This window comes from Pipra filicauda, unplaced genomic scaffold (assembly GCF_003945595.2).
Source record: "Pipra filicauda isolate LSUMZ 115617 unplaced genomic scaffold, ASM394559v2 scaffold271_size1040873_pilon, whole genome shotgun sequence".
NCBI lineage: Eukaryota > Metazoa > Chordata > Aves > Passeriformes > Pipridae > Pipra > Pipra filicauda.
This window is the reverse complement of record NW_024104389.1, coordinates 430,469-450,000: the sequence shown is the minus strand read 5'-3', so window position 1 is coordinate 450,000 and position 19,532 is coordinate 430,469. Positions and strand designations below refer to the sequence as shown.

Here is a 19,532-nt window from a genome sequence, read left to right as displayed (position 1 = left end):
TTTTACCTATTTATCAATTTTCCTTTCTTATTATGCCAGTAAGAAATGTGAAACATCTCCATTACTCTAAGTTATTACCTGAGTTGTGTGCACCAACCCAACTCACTTTACCACCTGCTTTGAATCAAAACTTCTGTATGGATTCATTTTGGACATAGTTGGAGAATTTTGATCTATATTTTGAATGTTCTATTTTTTAACTGGTGCTTCTGTTCAATTTTCATAATTTCATGCTTTTCAGCTGGGTGGCTTTTGCAGCAGCTTCTAGCCATGTGCAGAAAATTTGCACATCCATTTCTCTGGTTGAAGATTTTGTTTTCCTAGAAAGGAAACAGTGAATGTTTTACATATTGTGACTTTTCTTTCTTCTGGGAAAAAAACCCCAACAATCCAACAACAACCAGTGAGGACTACATAGAAAGTAGTGTGTCTTATATCCACTATTCCTCCAGTGCAAAATTGTGGAAGACAAAGAAGGAAGACAAACTGATGCTGTTCCCACCAAGATTAGGAGCAGCAAGAATAACTTACTTTGATGTATTGTATTCTTTCTTGCTATGTAAGATTCTGTAAAGGTTGACAATATAATGGCTTAGAAGACCCTTTATGATGTAAATCTGGATATTTGAGTCCTAACTAAACTCAGTGAGACTTTGTATACTATCCATACAATAAGATGGATTTTTAAAGACTTGGAGCAAAGTGTTCTGTGTTTTCCCAATCTCAGAGACTTTCCATATAAGCAACAGACAAATAACCGCACAGCTGCCTATTGTACACTAGCAAATGGAATATTGTCATCTATTTTCAAGGGTCGAGGAGAAGAGTACATCTTCAGAAGCAGCCTCTGAGAATTCAGTTAGATGTGTATTGCATGTAAAAAGTATTACAAAGGGCTCTGAAAGTTTTTTTCTGACCTGATTGGTTGGTGCGTGCAATTATCAGAAAAAGTATCAGTTTCTAAACTGTGTGGTCAAATGTAAGGTCCAAATATCAAAGCATTATAACATAGCATTAGAGGAGCGACATAAAATATTAATCTTTTTACTTCCTTGGAATTGCACACAAATGCTAGAGACTATCATTTTACCCTTCCTCCTCTGGCCTATTTTGTTTGATCACTCCTGAAAAAAAGAAACAAAACAACAAAAGAGAAATATTAAAAAGAAAGATTCCATGAAATCTGATGTTCACAGTTGTTGCGTATAAATTGATTAAGTTTGCAGGCAAATTGAGATTGTAATTAGCTGTGGTAAAATGGAGAAAACAGTCAAGTAAAACCCAGTCATACCTGGTGGATGGGAATCATGTAAAAACAAGTCATGGCAGAAATATGGGACTGTGTGAGCTGGTAAGTAATCTGAAAAGCTGTCAGCATTCTGAGAGGGGCAGAAAGGGGTTAGTGCAGTGAGAGAGCAATGGTGAAGTTCCCCAGGTGTGGATGATTTTTCTCTGCATATCCTCGTGAGGTAAAGACTTCAACATGTTCTGGAGTGATAACAGCTGAGATAAAAGTACTGAGCAGAAGGATTTGGCAGTGGCTGTCCAAGAGGCCAGGAGTGGAAGTGTATCTGGTAATGCCATAACTGAGATACATGGGGAAATGTTAGTTGGTGTTGAGCTCTGGATGAAGTGCAACTGTCTCTGTGGTCCTGTGGTAGAGTAGCTTGTAGTTCACATTATACTGTGTTTGTGTGTCTCGTTGTAGTGAGTTTGTGTCTCTGGTGTCAGTACTTCGTGTGGTGGCCGTGGCATTCGGGGTGTTTTCCGTTCATCATGTAGTGCATTCCTAAATTAGAACAAAGGAAACAAAGAATGGAAGTTAACAGGTTATCAACTTTTGTGTCCATTTTTTAGCAGTGTTACTTTCCAAAATAAAACGAAACCACAGTTGTGCTACCCTACAGATTGTATGATAGGGGACTGATTTCCACGTACAAACATACAAACATCCATCAGTGCAGCATCAGGTACATTTTGTACTGCATACACAAATATCACATGATACATTTCTATATATTCTTCATTCACAATCCAGATGTTTAGCAGCAATGTATTAGGCACTTAAGCAACCTTATCTCTCATATGCAAATCCCAGTGCTTCTGGTAGAAATGACATTATATATAATTATAGACTATGAAGAGTCCTCAGGTTGCCCTAGAAGGAACGAAGTGTGCAGCTCTGCGTTCATAGTGACTTTTCACCGTTTGCTGTAGCATGTACAAAAATGTATTGTCCTTAAAGAGGCAAAGCAGCTGTGAAATGATTTGCACTTAGTGTGCATGTAATAGTCGATCTCTCTTTATGGTGAATTTAATCTTGTAATTCCAACAGTTGTCACATAATCCTAGCTCCCAAGTTTCCTGAATCTTGGCTTTGCATGGGCTATGTTTATTAAAAAATTGCATAAATTAATAATTTTCTTGCCCTAATTTTGCTGACATAAAGTGTTGGCAGTATATACATAACTATGTGACTCAAATTTATACTAATTTGAAGCAGAACAAACGTTTTAGCAAATCATTCTTCACTGGAAAACACAAGTGTGAAGCGAATAGTGAAAAATTTAAATCTAACCTTCTGGGTAACTTTTGCTGCTCTGATTCAGCTTCCAGCTTCAGGAATCCCAAGACCAACAACATTTCTAATTATCTAAATCTGTAATTGTATGACTGTAAGGAGAAGCATATTAAGATCAGTGATTATTGCAAACAGAAAAATGTTTCCATATTGTATCTGTTTTCACCAGATCCTCTTTTCATGATTTTGGCTGATTTTGAATTCATGAAAAGAAGGAATAGACTTTTTTTTCAAATTACACCTGAACTAACTGGTACATCGGTTCTTATTTGCCATATTCCTAAAGAAGCCCGATCAGAATAAAAAAAATGTAGAAATTTTTAATTAATGTAATTTTTCCTTTGTTGGATGAGAGAATTAAACTGATGATTTACAAATGATTGTGCAGACTTTTCAAATCCCATCACTATTATTCTTTTTCAAATTAATTGTGAGACCAAATTTTGACCTGATGCAATACAAAATGTCTGCAGACACATTATGGTGTAAGATGAAATTCATAAGGCTGATAATGTTCTCTTGGTCACTTTATGTGTACCTTTCAGAGAGCTGGAAGTGTCTTTTCTTCAGGTACAAAACAGATGTGCACAAGTCAATAAGTAACTCAAGTAAAGAAGGAACTGATAGTGTCCAAAAAGCGTATGTAGGTCCACTTTTGGTTTTCAGCAAAGTACAACCCTGAAGGTGGTTAATGAGATCCTTCCATTTACCCTATTTCCTTTCTCCCTAGAGGAGAAGAGAGGAGTGTCTGTTCCAGTGATAAATATATTTTGAATAACCAAAAGAGTCCCAACAAGAGCTGCTGTGGCCTGAACAGCAGCAGCTGCTGGCTTTGCTCTTGAAAAATGGAAGGAGTGCCTGGGGAGAAGATGGGTGCCAGGGCTGATGCCAGAGGGGAAATGGCAACACAACTGAGAGCAGTCTCACGGCCTTATTATGTCCTTGCAGCTGCTGAGGTTGAAGCGCGTTGGACATCGTCCAGCTGAATTTGGGATTACACTTTGACGCCTGAAGCAATCCCTTCTTTAAATATGCCTTTACTCTAGGAATTAGGTATTTGGTGCTGTAGTGTTTTCTGTGGTCACACACATGAAGAAGATGGCATCTAGCTAAGCACCACTTTCATATAGATAAATCAGTTTTAGCTCCAATGTCAGAGACACAAAGTGAAGGGCATAGAAAGTTCTGATCAGAAATAAAAGTGCCATGGGGTTAACTAACCTAGTATAAATAATGACGTTTGACTCTGCCTTCTTGGGTCTATATTTTTGAGTTAAGTAACTTTCAGGAGTAGAGCGGATGGGATGTCAAACTTAAAGAGAACATAACATAGAAAGTATTAAGATTAAAACAGTATTGGACCTGAAAGTCGGGATACTTGACCAGACCTCAGGCTCACATAGCTTATCACAGTGAGATTTTCGTATTAATTATTTTGAGCAGAAATCACAGAATGAAGTCAACTTGTGCAGAGAGCTGTCTTGTATCTGAAGAAAGGGACCTTCTATGCTTAGTTGGTTTAATAAATGCTATCCCACAAACTGCCCAATCAGAAGTGTTGAAAATGAATAATTCGATTCAATTATGTGCATTAGATTAATCTTTTGCAGAGGTGTTAAAATTTTACAGCTTTTAATTATCATAAAGAAATGCACCACCAAATATAGGTAATCCTGTAAATAGGAGTTCATCTGGCAAATGTCATTGATAGTGCACTCTCTCAGCTATTCAAGTGTAAACCCAGAGCAGAGGCCTGAAGGGAATATCCAATATGTAACACCAGCATCCCAGCTTAGCTTTCAGAAGAAGCCACACAGGAAATTCCCACGCATATTTAGGGCATTGCTATTTATTTGCACACTGTGCTTTGGTTTTAACTATTGATAACCGTGAGTTGTGCAGATGTCTGTCCTGCAGTTCTTTTCTTTTTTCCTTTTTCTCGAACCACGGAGACACATTTTCTGCTAAACCTATTCCTTTGTCCTGCTGATCAGCTCAGGGATTCCCCTGTTTTACCTGTACAGAATGTATCGATACAGGAGCTTCAGGCTCAGCTTGAGCAGGAGACAAGACTTCACCGAGAGGAGCAAGAAAAGTTTACTGAAAGGATCATCCAGGTAAATACAAAATCCACCTACTGGGAGAGACGCATGACCATGGCGTGTGACGTGGACCTTGTTTGTCAGGACTTGGGAATGTGTGTCCTGATGGCTGTGCCTGTTTGACCTCATCCCAGTAAATGAAGAATCTGGAATTTGAGGAAATGCCAACTCAAGCCTATTTTGCCACTGTGAATCTGGCTTCTCTGCTTTCTTCCCTCTGTGGAGGAAGTCGTGGTAGAGACATGAAATACCACATGAAGAATTATATCAGCCCCTTCAGCTCGCTGTGAGCTGGGGAGAAGGGTGCTTTTGATCTCTAGGTGTGCAGTTTGGCCCTATGCCCTATTCTGACTCCTCCTAGCCCAAAGAAAATCGAACACTTCTCCAAAGTCAGGGGAGTCATTACACACACATAACTGAGATACAGATCAGGACTTTCTTGTATTTCTTGTACCCCATTCTTCCAACCTTCTTGTTAATATCTGGTGAATAAATCATATTTTTTACATGGGCTCCCCCTGCTCATTTGAAGGCTGGAACAGATTAGTCAATCGTTTTGTGGTCTCTAGCTCCTAGAGTGAAAAAAATCTGTTGCTAACTTTTGCAGGCTGTTTGGCTCTTAACTGAAGTTTTCTTTTTAAATTTACTTCGTAGACTAAACTCAGCAAAATTGTTGCATAGTGTAAAACATTCTTCCTTGTGCCAACTAATCTCTTTAGGCCCAAGTGGTATCTCTCTGTTTTTTCATAACTAGCTTTAATTTCCAGTTGATGTCCACTGGAGCAACCAGTTTGAAGGCAACCAGTTAATTGATTTCCTTCCTAGTTGCCTTGGCCATGAAAGCTTTTTGGAAGCTATGCCTGCCTCCTAAAGTTCTGGTTTTGTTTTTTTTTTTGCAATTGCTATCCTTTGAAAAAGCATAATACTCTATGAATTTGCCTCCACTAGAGTCTTTGCAAGAATTTGTGACCACAGGGACTTAGATCCTAACGGCTTGTAAAAAACAATGAAAAATGCAGCAAAATCAAAGCTAGCTGTTTATGTTGACAGCCAGTAGAAACAGAAGAATAAAAATGTCCTCTGGATTCTTCATTTTTTTTCCAGACTATGCCCATCCGGTTGATAGTGTTCGTTTTTTATCACCTACCAGGATTTCTGGTGGAAATGAATCAGATCTTTGCTGTGTTTAACCATAACTTCATTTGGAGGAAGAACATGCATCAGCATCAAATCTATTTGTTTCTTCCTGTAAAAATTAAATTTAAAATTAGCTCCTTTTTTAATATTTCATTTTTAGGAATGTTTAATGACATCAAGTTAATGTGTGCTAGCAGTGTACAGTCTCCAAGTGTTATTAGGAGTTGCATGTATGCTTTTCGGGCCATTATAGCTAATCTTGTTCCAGGCTACTTTTAAGCTTCATTTAAAACACGGTTAAGTCAGCAACTACTGTAAATAATTTTAATTTAATCAGGAACTTTTTAAGACATAGTAGCGTAGATGCTAAAAATTTGCATTATGCCGGAGCACATCATTTAGATGGCAGGCAAGTCCACAGTAAACCATCTAGTATGGACTAATAGCCTGTGTCAGAAGCATCTGAATATTGCTATGAAAATCAAACATGTATTTCCTAGCAATATTTATTGCTAGGGAGTCCTTGTTCCTGAAGTATTCTTTGTTCCTATGTGAACGTTGTTTGTTGCAAGGGTGTGTTCCAATGGTTTGAATTGTTGTGGTCATTGGTGTACTGTGGCTTTCATAGATTTCATCTATGGAGCTGGTCAGGAAAGGGAGAGTCTGTTGTTGTACAGAATGGAAAATAGTGGAAACTGGCATCTGTAAGCAGCGACTCTGTACTCGTTTTCCATCTGCCTTTTCTTCATTAATGTGAACCACAGCTTGATTGAAGTGGAAACACTATCTCATCCATGCAGAACATGAGATGTTGTACAACTAACTTGTACAAGTGTTGTTGGGTGCAGGTCATGCCATGGTTTGATTTTGAAATATTAACGGAGAAGTCGCGTTTAAAGAATAATGTTTCAGGTGGCCTTGCATTGGAACAGGTGTAGTTATGTGTCCTCTAAAGAGCTTTTCTTGGTGTTGCTAGTACTGAAGCTGAGACATGTTGAACGCTGAGCTGCAACCTATTCCTGTCTCTTCAGTTCTGTGTGTGTCCAAGATACAGTAATATCAGAATGAGAAACTGTTTACTATAGTATCATTCAGATGCCTTCAAGCATGAATTGTGAGAAGTGAGGAGCCAATAGTTGTATGAGAGATACTGGATATGATTCCTTCAGAAGTTTTGCTCTTCTAGAAGGAGAGGGACATGTAGCCACAGAGGAGAGGACCAGTCTGTGGCTGAGAGGGAAGAGGCAAACTAATATTTCAGGTTGTCTGAAGGGCAGCTGTGGTCCCACCTCCAATGAATGTCTGCAAATGCATTTAGTAGGTGTGGTATGTGCAGCAATGTGGGGTGGTGGCTATGCTGGGAACCTACTACAGAGATACAGTCAAGAGAGGGAGGAAGATACGAGTGGTATAAACTTTTTAACCAGCATCAGAGCTATTGTGCATCTTTAAAGTAAATATCCAATTCTGCAGCAGGTTATTTGCATACGGTTGTCTAAGCAAAGTTTTCTGTTTTCTAAGCAAAGATCATCTGTTATCGTCTAATTTCCTCAGCAGTCCTAACTGCTGAGGAACTTATTGAGCCAAACTCAATAGCTGCTCACTACTGATAAAAATTAGAGATTTCAGTCTCACTCAATGAAATACAAGTCCTGGAGACTGCCCTGGGACACCACCCCAGTGACGTGGTGTCTGTCATTCCATTAAAGCTGGAGGAGGAGCACATGCAGACCCTGCGGAGGAAAGACTTGGAAGTGCAGAGCTTGACTTTGCAGAACAAACTGGAAGAGAAGACCTGGAGTCAGGAGAAAAGTTTACTGCAGCAAGAACTCAGGCATTTCAAGCAGGACACCTTTCTCTTGTATGTCAAACTGAAGTGGCTGCTGAAACACTGGCGGCGAGGCAAGCGGATGGAGGAGGAAGGGGAGGACACATTAGAGGTAACTGTCCCACCTGAATAACTCAAATGAGTTACAACCGGTGGAGTACTGGGATGACCCTTCTTTAAGTGTAGACTTTAAATACGAGGTGGCATCAGCAACTTCATAATTGCACATAGATTGAAAGGGGATTCAAGTTAAACACAAAGCTTTTCTTAAGCTGTCTTGTGCTAAAGTGTATCCTGCATGAGATGTTACAGATCACCCATCTTTAAATTTAAACCCTTAACTAGTACAAACATGTGGCCCTGAAACTCTCTCATAGTAAATGAAAATTCAATTGGATCTCAAAGATATGACTCCTGAATAATTTTTTGAAAGAAAAAAACATGTTAGCAAGCTGAGGGAGTCAAATCTGTTTAGATGGGTTGAGTGCTGTTGTTTCTCTCATCATGTGCACAGTGTGTTCCTTACAAAGCATTCGGCAATACAGATGGAGGGAAGCTCTGTTTTCATGTTGGCAGGAGAATTATGCAGCTTCTTGTGGGAACTTAGAATGAATCATTCTTATTTGTTCCTCTTCTTCATACACGTCTATCACTGTCAGCAGCAGTACACCAGTCGCCATCATGATAATTTTCCAAGTAGAGACTAAATCAAGATCAGGAATTTCAGAAGTACTTAACAACCTGGAATCCCCAGGCTGACATACCTTAGCAGGGGTGTGATTGCCCACCAACCTGCACTGTGAAGAAAGGTGCTGCTCAAATGTGTTGAGTTGTACACCCAGAATTACCATTTGATTTGGAAATCTTACCCAAAGAAAAAAAAAGTATGTTAGAAGTGGTTGCCCATTCTGACATTTTATACAAATTCTTGAGAAAAATAGATCTGTTTTGCAGGTTCATACAATTCTGAAACCATTTGCTAAGCAACTAAGTAGTTTTACTCAGTATCTCTGATCCTTTTGTATCTACTGGTTTTCAGTGTTTGCTGCATTTGGCAGTACAAGTAACCTTTCAGGTCTGGTAGGAGTATGCTTAAGTTGCATACTCAATATTTTGTATTCTTAGGTAAGGGTAGATGAACATCTTTGCATTTGTCTGCTGTTAATATGAGTCAGAAACAAGAGATGAGTAGCTGTTTAGAAATAATTTGCTTCTTCTTTACTTCTGCAGTACTAATTTGTTTCTATGTAAACTAGCTCATCTTCTAATACAAAAAGAGCTTTCCTTTTTTGGCTGTTTGGATTTTTTGACTGGTAAATTTATAATCAGTCCAACTCTAGTCATTATTGGAGTTGTGTTTTGCTAACACACTACTACAGAAAATAAAGTGATAGATTTGGATACCCCCTGATCTCCATATCTTCATCAGAAAATACACCAACGTCTTGTATAGTTTTTCATTAATGTGTGATGGATTATATCCATCATGCTACATAAGACCCATCTTCTCAGCTGCATAGATCTATTTAGCAGGCCTGCATAGCGTTGTGTTCACATATGCAACATATCATATATCACCCAAAGATCATTTCTTTGATCATACCACCGAAAGATTAATTCTGTAGCTTATAGAGTTGAAGTCAATATATCCCACCATGGAGATGCACGGGAAGAGAGTCCCTTCCCTTAGTCCTTCAGTAGATTTATGTCCCCAAAGGTAAATGGCAAAAGAATGTTCACGTGTCCCCTCTCTTGCATTTTAGATTGAGCACCCTGAGGCCCTTCCAGACTTTGGCATTCAGTCTGAGCAGAAGGTGAATGATGCAGAGCAAGAGGAGGAGGAAGAAGATGTTGTGTTTCCACTGACAGATTTCTCCCAGCGTCCCACCATGGAGAGCACTGATCGTGGACCACAGCTGCAGACTGCAGAATTACTGCAGCAGCAGAAGCAGGTAATACACCATTTATATATCTTGCCCTGGGAATGGATATTGTAGATTTTCCAAGGGAGATCATTTTTCTGTGCTCCTGTGTTAAACCACCTAAAATCATACTTGTAAAAATACTTCTAGCTACACAGCAATTACAGTGGATTTCATCCATTATATTGATATTTAAATTTAATCAAAAGCCACGTGGTTACTGTTCTGTTGGCAGATGCTATCAGTGAAAAATCCTATTTCCTCTTGTGGCTGTTTGCCCAGAAACATCTATCAGTATGTGATGATTTGCAGAATTTACATGCTCATCTTGTCTGAACATATCTATTGTATTCTACTGTCAAGCTTTTAGCAAGAAGATGTGTTTTATTTCCTTTAAATAATTTAAGAAACTAGCACATGCATTTAATGTTTCCCTTAGAGATGATGGGAAAACAATGCAAAAGTTGCTTCCTCTCACTGGGCTTGGTTTTAAAAGCTTGAAAGAAAATCACGCTAACTTTTCCCTGGCATCTCCTGTGCCCTGACTGTGTGTCAGAGCACTGCCATATATCCTAGCTTTTTCCTTTGTGCATTTAATAAACTAGCAGTCCTACCAATAGTAATAGCAAATATTCAGAGAAAGACCTCTTATATTTTTGAAATGGAAACTGTTCATATAAAATCATTCTGTTACATGGAATTATTTGCAACAATAAATAGAATGAAGTGAGAATTCTATGTAAAACACAAATTCAATGAAAAAAAGTCTTGAATCTTTATGCCTTGTGTCCCATCTCTATTTGGGCCATTGGCTTGGGAGCCTGATCCACAGTGACAGGTCTCAGCCAAATATGTACTCTCCATGACCCCAGTACTTTGCTGGAGTTGCTGCAGGACCTGGGGATTGTGTGTGTCTTTGCATTTCAGTGCTTAACCTTGAATTCCGCAGACTCTCATGATTATGTACAATCTGTTTGTTTATTTTCTGTATGTTGTAGCAGGCAACAGTCTCTATCCTATAATAAGGTTAGGCTGGGAGATGCACAGGCTGTTTTGCAACCCACCTCTATAGTTTAAGATGTAGCTTCAGTTAGAATTTTTGTTTGAATAAAAACGGTAGAGGCCTGTGGTCTTTATGCTGCTTCATATTCTATTTTAAATATATATACATTTTTGCTTTCCTTTTTCATTGTGCTAGCTGACAACTCCATTCTCTAGCTATTATTTTCTGTGAAGTGTGCTACCAAGTTAGTATTCATTTGATCAGTTTGGCGTTTGGAAAGGTTCTATCTTGCTGGTCACACAGACCCCATCACTGTCTTCCTCTCAGGAAGCTCTTCTTTTGTAAAGGCTGTAGAAGGCCATGGAAGAGATGCTCTTGAAACATATCATTTATTTGCATTCCATCTGTAGACTGATTTAATCTAGAATTAGTAAAATAAGTATAAACCAAAATGCTATCTCTTTACAAACTCTGTTGTGTACTTACTTTCCATATAGATCTCTTAAAATGACCAAGAATATTCAGATAAATTATGTCCTCTTTGAATTAATCAGTGCTTAGGCATTAATCTCAATTAAGGTAGCAGAAATGGGCAATAGATTGCTTATAATTCATTTTGATATACATTGTAGCAGTTCCAGCTAATCTTGCTTAAAGAAATGATCCATAGGAGCAGACCACATCTTAGTACACCTCATCATAGTGAATAGTGCATGATATACAAATGAACTTGTGAAGGTAAAATACGTGTCTTGCTTTCCAACCAGGAAAAAGTGTTATTTCAACACTGCAAGAATGAGTGAGTTTGCTAAATATTTCTCATTTTAAGCACTATTTTTTGTTTTGCCTGCTCACGCAAGTACATCTTCTAACAAGCGGTGCTGTGCTGAAAAACACACAGAGTTTTGGGGATCTTCCGCAGGTTCCTTAAGCCCACAGCTGGAAAAAACCACTTATACTGGGAAATTGGAGTGAGTGGTGCAGCTGAAAGTCTCCAAGGTTTGCACCTGCCCAGGAGAACCCAAAGTTACTGGTTCTGTCTTATAAGCTCCAAGATGAAATGCATCAGCACTTGTTTCACACCAGGAATGAAATTTTGAGATAGTCTAGGAGTGGCTGGGATAACTAGGTCAGAAAAAAAGAAAGGGCTTATGGTAACTTGAGGTTACCCACATTTATTTTTAACATTTACTTTTAATGTTTAATGGTTTGTATTTTCAGCCAGCACTCTTGCTGCTGACTTTCTTACACTGACTGGAAAGTGGAATTGTCATGAGAAAAATTATAAGCCTAGAGGCCTTAATTTCAACAAGCAACCTTTAATTTTATATTATTATGATTTGAGATACTCAACTGGATGGAAAGTACACATCTGACTTGTCTGGGATTTTTATGTGACCAGTGTGTGGAGGGATGAAGTCATGGCAAAGTGAAAAGCTGAGAAAAAAGATTAGCTGATGAGAGGCAGAGTAGATGGGGTCTCTGAGAAGGGTCAATTCATCTTTCTCTGCATGACATTGTCCCTTGGCTGGTAGCTGGAGCACATGGCAGAAAGGGTCAGGCAAGGAACTAGTAAGGTTAAGAGCCAAGCTGGAAGTCTGGTCATGGGCAGGAGATAAACAGGTAAGTTGGGCTGGTGGCACAGCAGAGAAGGGCTTGCTGTTAAGTCAGTACTCCTATGTGTACAGTAAGAGATCAGGGAGAACAGCCTGTGGAAAAAGGACGAGCTTTGATTCAGTTGAATAGAAAGGATGAAATGCCTGTTGCATGGTGTAAGAGCAGGGGAGTAAGAATAAAAGAGTTTACACATCTGTTGTCCAGTGGAAAAAGCATTAAAAAACAATACAGTAGTGTTGTTGCTGGGAGGACTGTCAAGAAAATCCCCAATTAGACCTCTTTGTGATCATACAATGTTTGTTTTCAAAGCTTAGCTAAGAGAAAAGCCCAAAGGAATAGTCATTAAGCCCTAAATATACTACAATGAGTTGCACCAAGATCCAGCTTCCCTTTTGCCCAGATTTGTGATTGGACAGAGAAAATGCACAGTTATCATTTGCTGTTTAGGCTCCTGACCTTGTGTTTTTAATTGACTGCTCTATTAAACTGCTTGTAATACCAGACTGTGGCTAAATTCTTAAGTGAAATACTCAAGTGAAATTCTCAGAGAAAAAACAATTGTGATTAAAAGCATAACCAAGCTGCAAGCAGTTACTCTGGTCCAAAACTTTTCTAGAGCTGGAGACTCCCATTACTGTGATTAACTCAACTTAGTAAATACTCCAAAGTCCTGGAATTTAATTGTGATTTACTACACAAAGTTTTGGCTTGTTGTCAGTTGTAGAGCTGTGGATACAACAAGACTTTAAACTTTTGAGAAGCTTTTGTAATTCTCTTGTCTTAAATCAGTTGTGAATCAGTCATATTTCTCCAAGCTTTAAATTTTGAAAACTGTTAAGGTACTAAAGAGCCATCTCCTTGCATGGGAGACTGTCCAGGGAATCACAGACATGCCAAATTTCTTCTGCTGTACAACATGCCTGAAAGGAAGGGAAAGATTATAACGATATTTGTTGTGTATTTACAGGACTTATTCTTATGCAGAAGCTGTTTGGCCATTTTACCAACAGAAATCTAAAGCATGTCTAGATGTTAATCTTGTATTTCAGAGCATATTCTCTTAAAAGTACTTTGTCTATTCTCCAAAACCCCTCCAGTTTGGTAAAACAGAAAAAAATAATCTCACAGGCCTCTCCGACTTCAGACTGTAAATACAAAGTTGTGCAAAAGAGACTTCTCCACAGGAATAAAAAGCATGTAACCAAAAATGGATTTATATTGGCAAGGTGCTTAAAATCCCAGCAAGCCTGGGAGCACCTGGTGTACTTGTCTCATAACAGTGACATTGATGTAATGCCTCTAGAAATAAGACATGCCCTCATCCCAGTAGGCTATAAACCTGCAATGAGGCTCGTTTGGTTCCTTTATGTACTAGCCCAGAACTCCTTTCTTTGCAAAGCAAATTTTATAGGACTCTAAAATTATCAAATGTGTGCAAAGGAATGAGAGATGTAGCTTACTTTAGTGTCATTTGGTTTTATTTTTCTCCTGCCTCATTTCCCTCGTAGAGCCTTTAGACTGTTTTGCCAGAGAAAGGTTTATGCAGCACACCAGAAAACCGAGAATGTGGCTCTTGAATGAAAGTACTTCACAGATATTTGGGGTCGGGGTTTTCAAAGAGGATGAGACCAGATTTTGATGTGTTCAGTACCCAGCAGCTCCTGTTGTGACACTAAGGGCAAATCTTCAAAGGAGTTCTTATTCTGATTATTACACAAGGGGCTTGAGATGTTTGCAGAATTTAGCTTTAATTAGGTATTAGAATGAAAATTCATTATGGAAACATAAAATCTCATTGCATATTGAATAGTAGGTGATCTTATATGCATGATGGATACTGCTGCTGTATAGTAGGAAGCTGCTAATTGGCATTAAATGTTAATGGAATTAATTCTGCTTCTGTGGGTGCGTTTCTTACAAAACCCTATGTTGTACGCCATCACATTTCATTAGCCCAAACAGATTATACGTCAGTCAATGAGCACCTGCAGTTATTTCCCTCCATCTAGCATATTTTTGCTGATGTATCAAATAGCTTGGAAAAAGTAGACCACATTTTTTTATTTTTTAAAGAAAAAAGGCACCGTGGTATGTATGATTAGTAATTACAAAAAGTGGGTGAGGTGGGCTCAGTGATGCCAAAAATCTGATGAACATATGAAATCATCTTAGTTGCCTACATAAAATTTTGTAATTATTGTCATTGGAAAAAGCACAAGAAAATTATTAGGTCTTTGCATACATCTGCTTACTTGACTTGTCTTCAAAGAAGTTCCCTGTGTAGTTACTTTGTGAAACACCAGATAAGAGGAATTGCAGGAAGCCCTTACTTGGGAAAACAAATAAAAAATAAAATCAATTAGACTGTCATCCAAGAATCAAGACAGCTAATTTGAGTTAGGCCTTCCCAGGGAAGTTAACACATTTATGAGAATCAGGTGATTAAATGCTGAATTTATTGAGTAAGCTTTCCCACTTTTCTGCTCATGCTGTGTCTGCTAATCAAATATAATTTTCTTAAAAGTATTTTCTATTCAGAATAACTTGTCAAATACAATCTTTGGCTACTCCTCTGGTCTTTGAGAGGCTCTTTGGGAAGATTTGATTTAAATTTTGGATAAATAAATCATGTTATATGTTTTTGTTTCCTGATTCAATGACTGCAAAAAAATGATGGGAAACCTTTTCTTTTACTCATCTAGAATGAAGATGCAGAAAACATTTTTTGATATTTAACATAAAAATGGCAGGTTTTGCAAGTTTTCAGAGAATGTGCAGAAAGTAAATGCCAAAACTAAGAAAAGAAATTAGAGATTTGAATAAGTATACATGATGTCACCTCTGGGCTAGACTTCTAATTTAACTCCATTCCTGGCTTCTGGCTAGCACAAGAGCACAGACAACATTTTCAGTATGACCATGAAACTCTCAACAAGACATGGATAGGGGTTTGTTCTTTGATCCCATCTACAAGAGGAAAAGTGACCTGCCTGGCATTTGTGCCTTTGGTACCAAGAAGGGTACTGCTGCAAAGCTAACCTGGGTGCAACTGCCTGGGGTGGAGCAGAAGTATGAAGTACAGACTAATGAAACACCTTAGCAGAGATACTCAAAACCTCACTTCATTTCCCAAAAGATTTTATCTTATAATGCAAAAGCACTGAAAATTAATGCCTTTTCTTTGTATGTGGTTTACAAATATTTGGGATTTGATACTGAGCAATGACCGCATGCATGAGACATTTAGCTATCCAAAAACCCTCAAGAATGACACTCTAGCTTTCATTTACAGTATTAAAAAAGAAATTATTACAGATGTCCTTGGTCTAGAAAGATCCTTAGTGCTTTTTTCAGGGTGACTTAAGTATCTTTGACTTTCATGAAGCATCAGGACTAGGACTAACAAGAACTAGAATCACAGAATCGCAGAATCATAGAATCATTTAGGTTGGAAAAGACCCTTAAGATCATGGAGTCCAACCCTAAACCCAACACTGCCCACCAAACCATGTCCCAAAGTGTCACACCCTCACATCTTTTAAACACCGCCAGGGATGGTGACTCAACCACTTCCCTGAGCTGCTTGTAGACAGAGAAGGCGTTGCTATTCTTAGTTTTCTCATGCAAAATTAGCCCAGGCACTTTCTCTTCTATGCAGTGGACACACACGCATTTTTCCTCCTAAAAATGAAACTAGAGATTAAAGCCATCCAATGACAGCATTTTGTTTGCTTTGTTGTGGCAGGCAAGCGAAAATCGGAAGCTCCTGAATGCTCTGAAAGGTTTGCTGGATGACTTCCGCTCGGAGTTGCGGGATGAGGAGCGCGAGCGCCAGGGGCTCCAGCAGCAGTATGCCCTGCACAAGGCAGCCTGGGAGGTGGAAATGACCGAACTGAAGTGTCGCCTCGAACAGGTAACACCCCCTATGCCCCACACCTGTGAAGAATGCCTGAAGTGCCTAATGAATAAGGAAATCTGTGACAGACAGGAAAGAGACTATATTTTTGCATTTTACCCTGGTGCCTGAAAGGTCCCTGCTCCCAAAGCCTTAGCAAACTTTTGCCTCTTGAGTTGCCTCTTGGATTTCCAGTTGTCCCAGTACAAGTGCCCATGTAGTAGGTACTGTGTAATGTCACTGAGGACAAAGGAACTGAATCTCTTGCTGTATTTTCTCAGAAGAGTTGGCTGGTAATGTATCAGCTGTGGTAATGAGACATGCAGAGAGGCCTGTATCTATTGAAGAGAAAAATGTCTTGATGTTGGCATGCTAACAATTAGCTTGTCACTGTGCCTTGGCACATAACAGCTGCGATATGTAACGCATAGGAAAGAAAAGAGTGATTTAATAATATTGAAGTGATAGATCAATATATTAATATTAAACTAGCTATTCAAAGCTCCTGGTTAGAGGTGGATGGTACCCCACTGAAGAGAGAACTCCAGCTACTTGCCATTGGGATACTGTTAGAAGTGTTTCTATAAAACCTGGTACCAGGTGCTTCTATGTCACGTACAGCAGTTCACAGAAGATGTACTGTTTCTGAAGCAGCATGAAAGCAAATCAGCAAAAAACCCACAAGAATTAATTTCCAAAGCTGATGACATAAAAGCTCTTATTTTCCACATTGAAGAGTGGAGGGGTGGGAGAATTAGTACATTCAGATCTTGAGAAAAATTGTAGAGCTTCTCAGCAGAAGGAAAAATATAATAAGAATATTCACCGTTGGGAGGGTGGTACATTTAGAAGGATTTACTGAACGTTAGAGGCTCACTATGACGCACAGGATTGAGATGTGAGTGCTGCTTTTCCTGCTCAGGTATTGTGGGCTGCTTTCCTGGAATGAAGGAAGAAGCTTTCATTTTTAGCAGTCTCCTCTCAACAGATTCAGATGCTCAGTTCTGCTGCTTCTCAATGCACACACATTTCCAAACAACGCATCACTTGAGAAAGGAAACAAAATCAGTTCCCATTTTCACTCCTTTCAAAATATCTCGATGATAGATTTACCTTAAGCTTGAGATGGCAACAAAGAACAAAACTTAGGGAAAGTCTGACCATGAACTGCTGATTTAGAGCTAGTATGCTTTGCCTTTGTATGGGCAATAAATTTCCAGGCTGCTGCTTTGGCTGGTGTTTGGCACCAGGACAGCTCAGGGAGAAGGAAGATTTGAACCCTTCTTTCTGGGGATTTTACCAGGCTCTTTGCTACCTCTACTGCTCCACTAGTAATAATATATAACATATGGTAATTACTGAGCTATGGGTGTTGCTTTTTACATTTTTCCAAGCAAATGAAAAGAATGAAACTGGTCAATATTTCAGACATGAAACTGTCTTCCTTAGCCAATTCCCCACAATTTCTATTTCACAGTAAAAGCAGGTCTCTAATGCAGTAGCAAAAAGATAGCACACCTTTAACCAAATAATAGTCAAGTGTGTCAGGTTTGTGTGTGTAGGAGGACTTCTCATGATGCCATTTTGTTGTGTTGATTGGTGGTGATGAACCCACCTCCTGCCACAGGTTTTGCGTAGAGCTGCCAACATCCTGACAAGCCTACAGAGGATCAAGGTGTCTCTAGTCTCCACTGTTGTCTTCACTGCTGCTGTTTTCCACCTCTTATATGAAGCAGTAGGTCAATTAATAAGAGCCTTTTCTTCAAGAGAGTCAACTCCTTGTTAATAATCACTGGCAATGGTTTTGCATTTTGATGCCTCAACTCTCTCTGTATAGGAAAAAAGGGGAAAAAAAGGAAAGAAAACTCTTCATATAAAAGCACTGCATATCAGAGGTGACAGTGTACTGTTGCCTGCTGCGTTGGTGTTTTAGCACTGCAAAGATCATTAAAAATAAAATCTTGTATGTCAGAAATGCATGTACATCTTATTTGGCAGAAGACATTGTTTTTAAGATAAGAAATAATTAGATTTCTCCCAAAATATGGAATTGTGATAATGCTGAGGCAATAAAGAATCACAGTAATCCTCAGCCTCCAGCTGGACAAGTGAAAAATCCCCATATTCTGGGAATTGAAAGCTGAGAAAAGTTTGGAAGACTTGTCCAGCTTCAGGATGTCTGGGGGGAATATAAGCTGTGGTACACATGGAGAGGCATCTGGTCACCATTATCAGGTTTAAGAAAGTCACATCTAAACTTTCATGCTAAGGAACCATCAAATGACCTTTCCTCCATGATTTGAACTGTTTTGTCAAAACAGGCAGAAGTACTCTCTACTTGCCAGAACCGTGGTTCTTCTTTTCATAGACACCAGGAACTGCCTCCTGAGTATAAAGACACCACCTCTGACTGGAAAGGGTTTTAGGTCCCAAATCACTGAACACCAGGAAATTACTCTGAAGGTGTATCACTGTATACTTGCCTTGGTTTTGAAATCATCTTCATACTTACAGACTTCTTAAATGGGGCACAGTCCAGCACTCTGGTGTGGGTGAGCCTGTGGTCCAGCACAGGATGACTTAGCGTATTTTGGCAGCTTGGGCATGGCCCTCAAAGGGCAGCCATACATTCTTCGGATATCACTGTTCTGTTCTTGCTTCCCACTGCACCTCTCAGTTTTCCTGCCTTTTGCATCACCGCCACTGGTTTTGTTTGCTGACTGAAAGGCTAAGAATTTGCCCAGTGGTAGTGAAGAACTCAGTGATGTCAGGGGAGAGAGAGAATGAGTCTTGTTGAGGTCAAAGATTTTGCTATTTTCTTGAGATTCAAAAAAATGGAAGGAATTTGTTTTATAGAATAATCATACACACTGTATTTATTGCAACTGAGCATTTGGTTGCCTTATAGGTTGCTTTTAGCATTTTCATGTTTCATATCAGCTAAAGAATTTATCGCAGGCATTGGTGTGTCTTCACTACTTAGCACGCTAGCCAGAGCTACTACTGCATGTGTCAGCATTCTCCAGGGGGTAGCAGAGTGGTAAGGTTGAGTCTGCACTCCAGGCTACTTGGATTTACCCCAGACACTCCAGCAACCTCCCTTAAGAGCTCCTATTGCAAGATGAGAAGTCTGCAAGGGCATTAAAGGTCCTTGAAAGAAGATTTACATGTATCACAAAGAACAAGTCCTAAACAGCCCTCTGTCAGGCTTAGGTGTAAGGTAACTCTAGTAGAGAGTTTACTTCATTAGTCCCTTATTATTTTGGCTGATCTCAGCTCTGCAGTGATACTCCTGAAATTCATGATTATTTACTGTCACAGTTACTTAGTAAACCCAGCAGGAACTTGCAAGAGCAACAAGGGGGGTGGGCCACACAGAACAGTAACATTAAAACAAGCACACAAAAGGGTGAGTGGCAACGTTGCTGACCCTGGCTCCAGCGCCAA

At 39.2% G+C, this 19,532-nt stretch overlaps 1 protein-coding gene across 1 annotated transcript in view; it reads left to right on the top strand.

Annotated features, from left to right (window-relative positions):
• The window catches only part of MTCL1 (microtubule crosslinking factor 1), a 50,270-nt gene that overhangs the window by 11,737 nt on the left and 19,001 nt on the right, over positions 1-19,532 (top strand). Inside the window, exons 4-7 of the mRNA XM_027737054.2 lie at positions 4,606-4,698; positions 7,530-7,760; positions 9,412-9,600; positions 15,936-16,103. Of these exons, the coding sequence (XP_027592855.2) occupies positions 4,606-4,698; positions 7,530-7,760; positions 9,412-9,600; positions 15,936-16,103 (681 nt within the window). The remainder of the gene's footprint in view (positions 1-4,605; positions 4,699-7,529; positions 7,761-9,411; positions 9,601-15,935; positions 16,104-19,532) is intronic.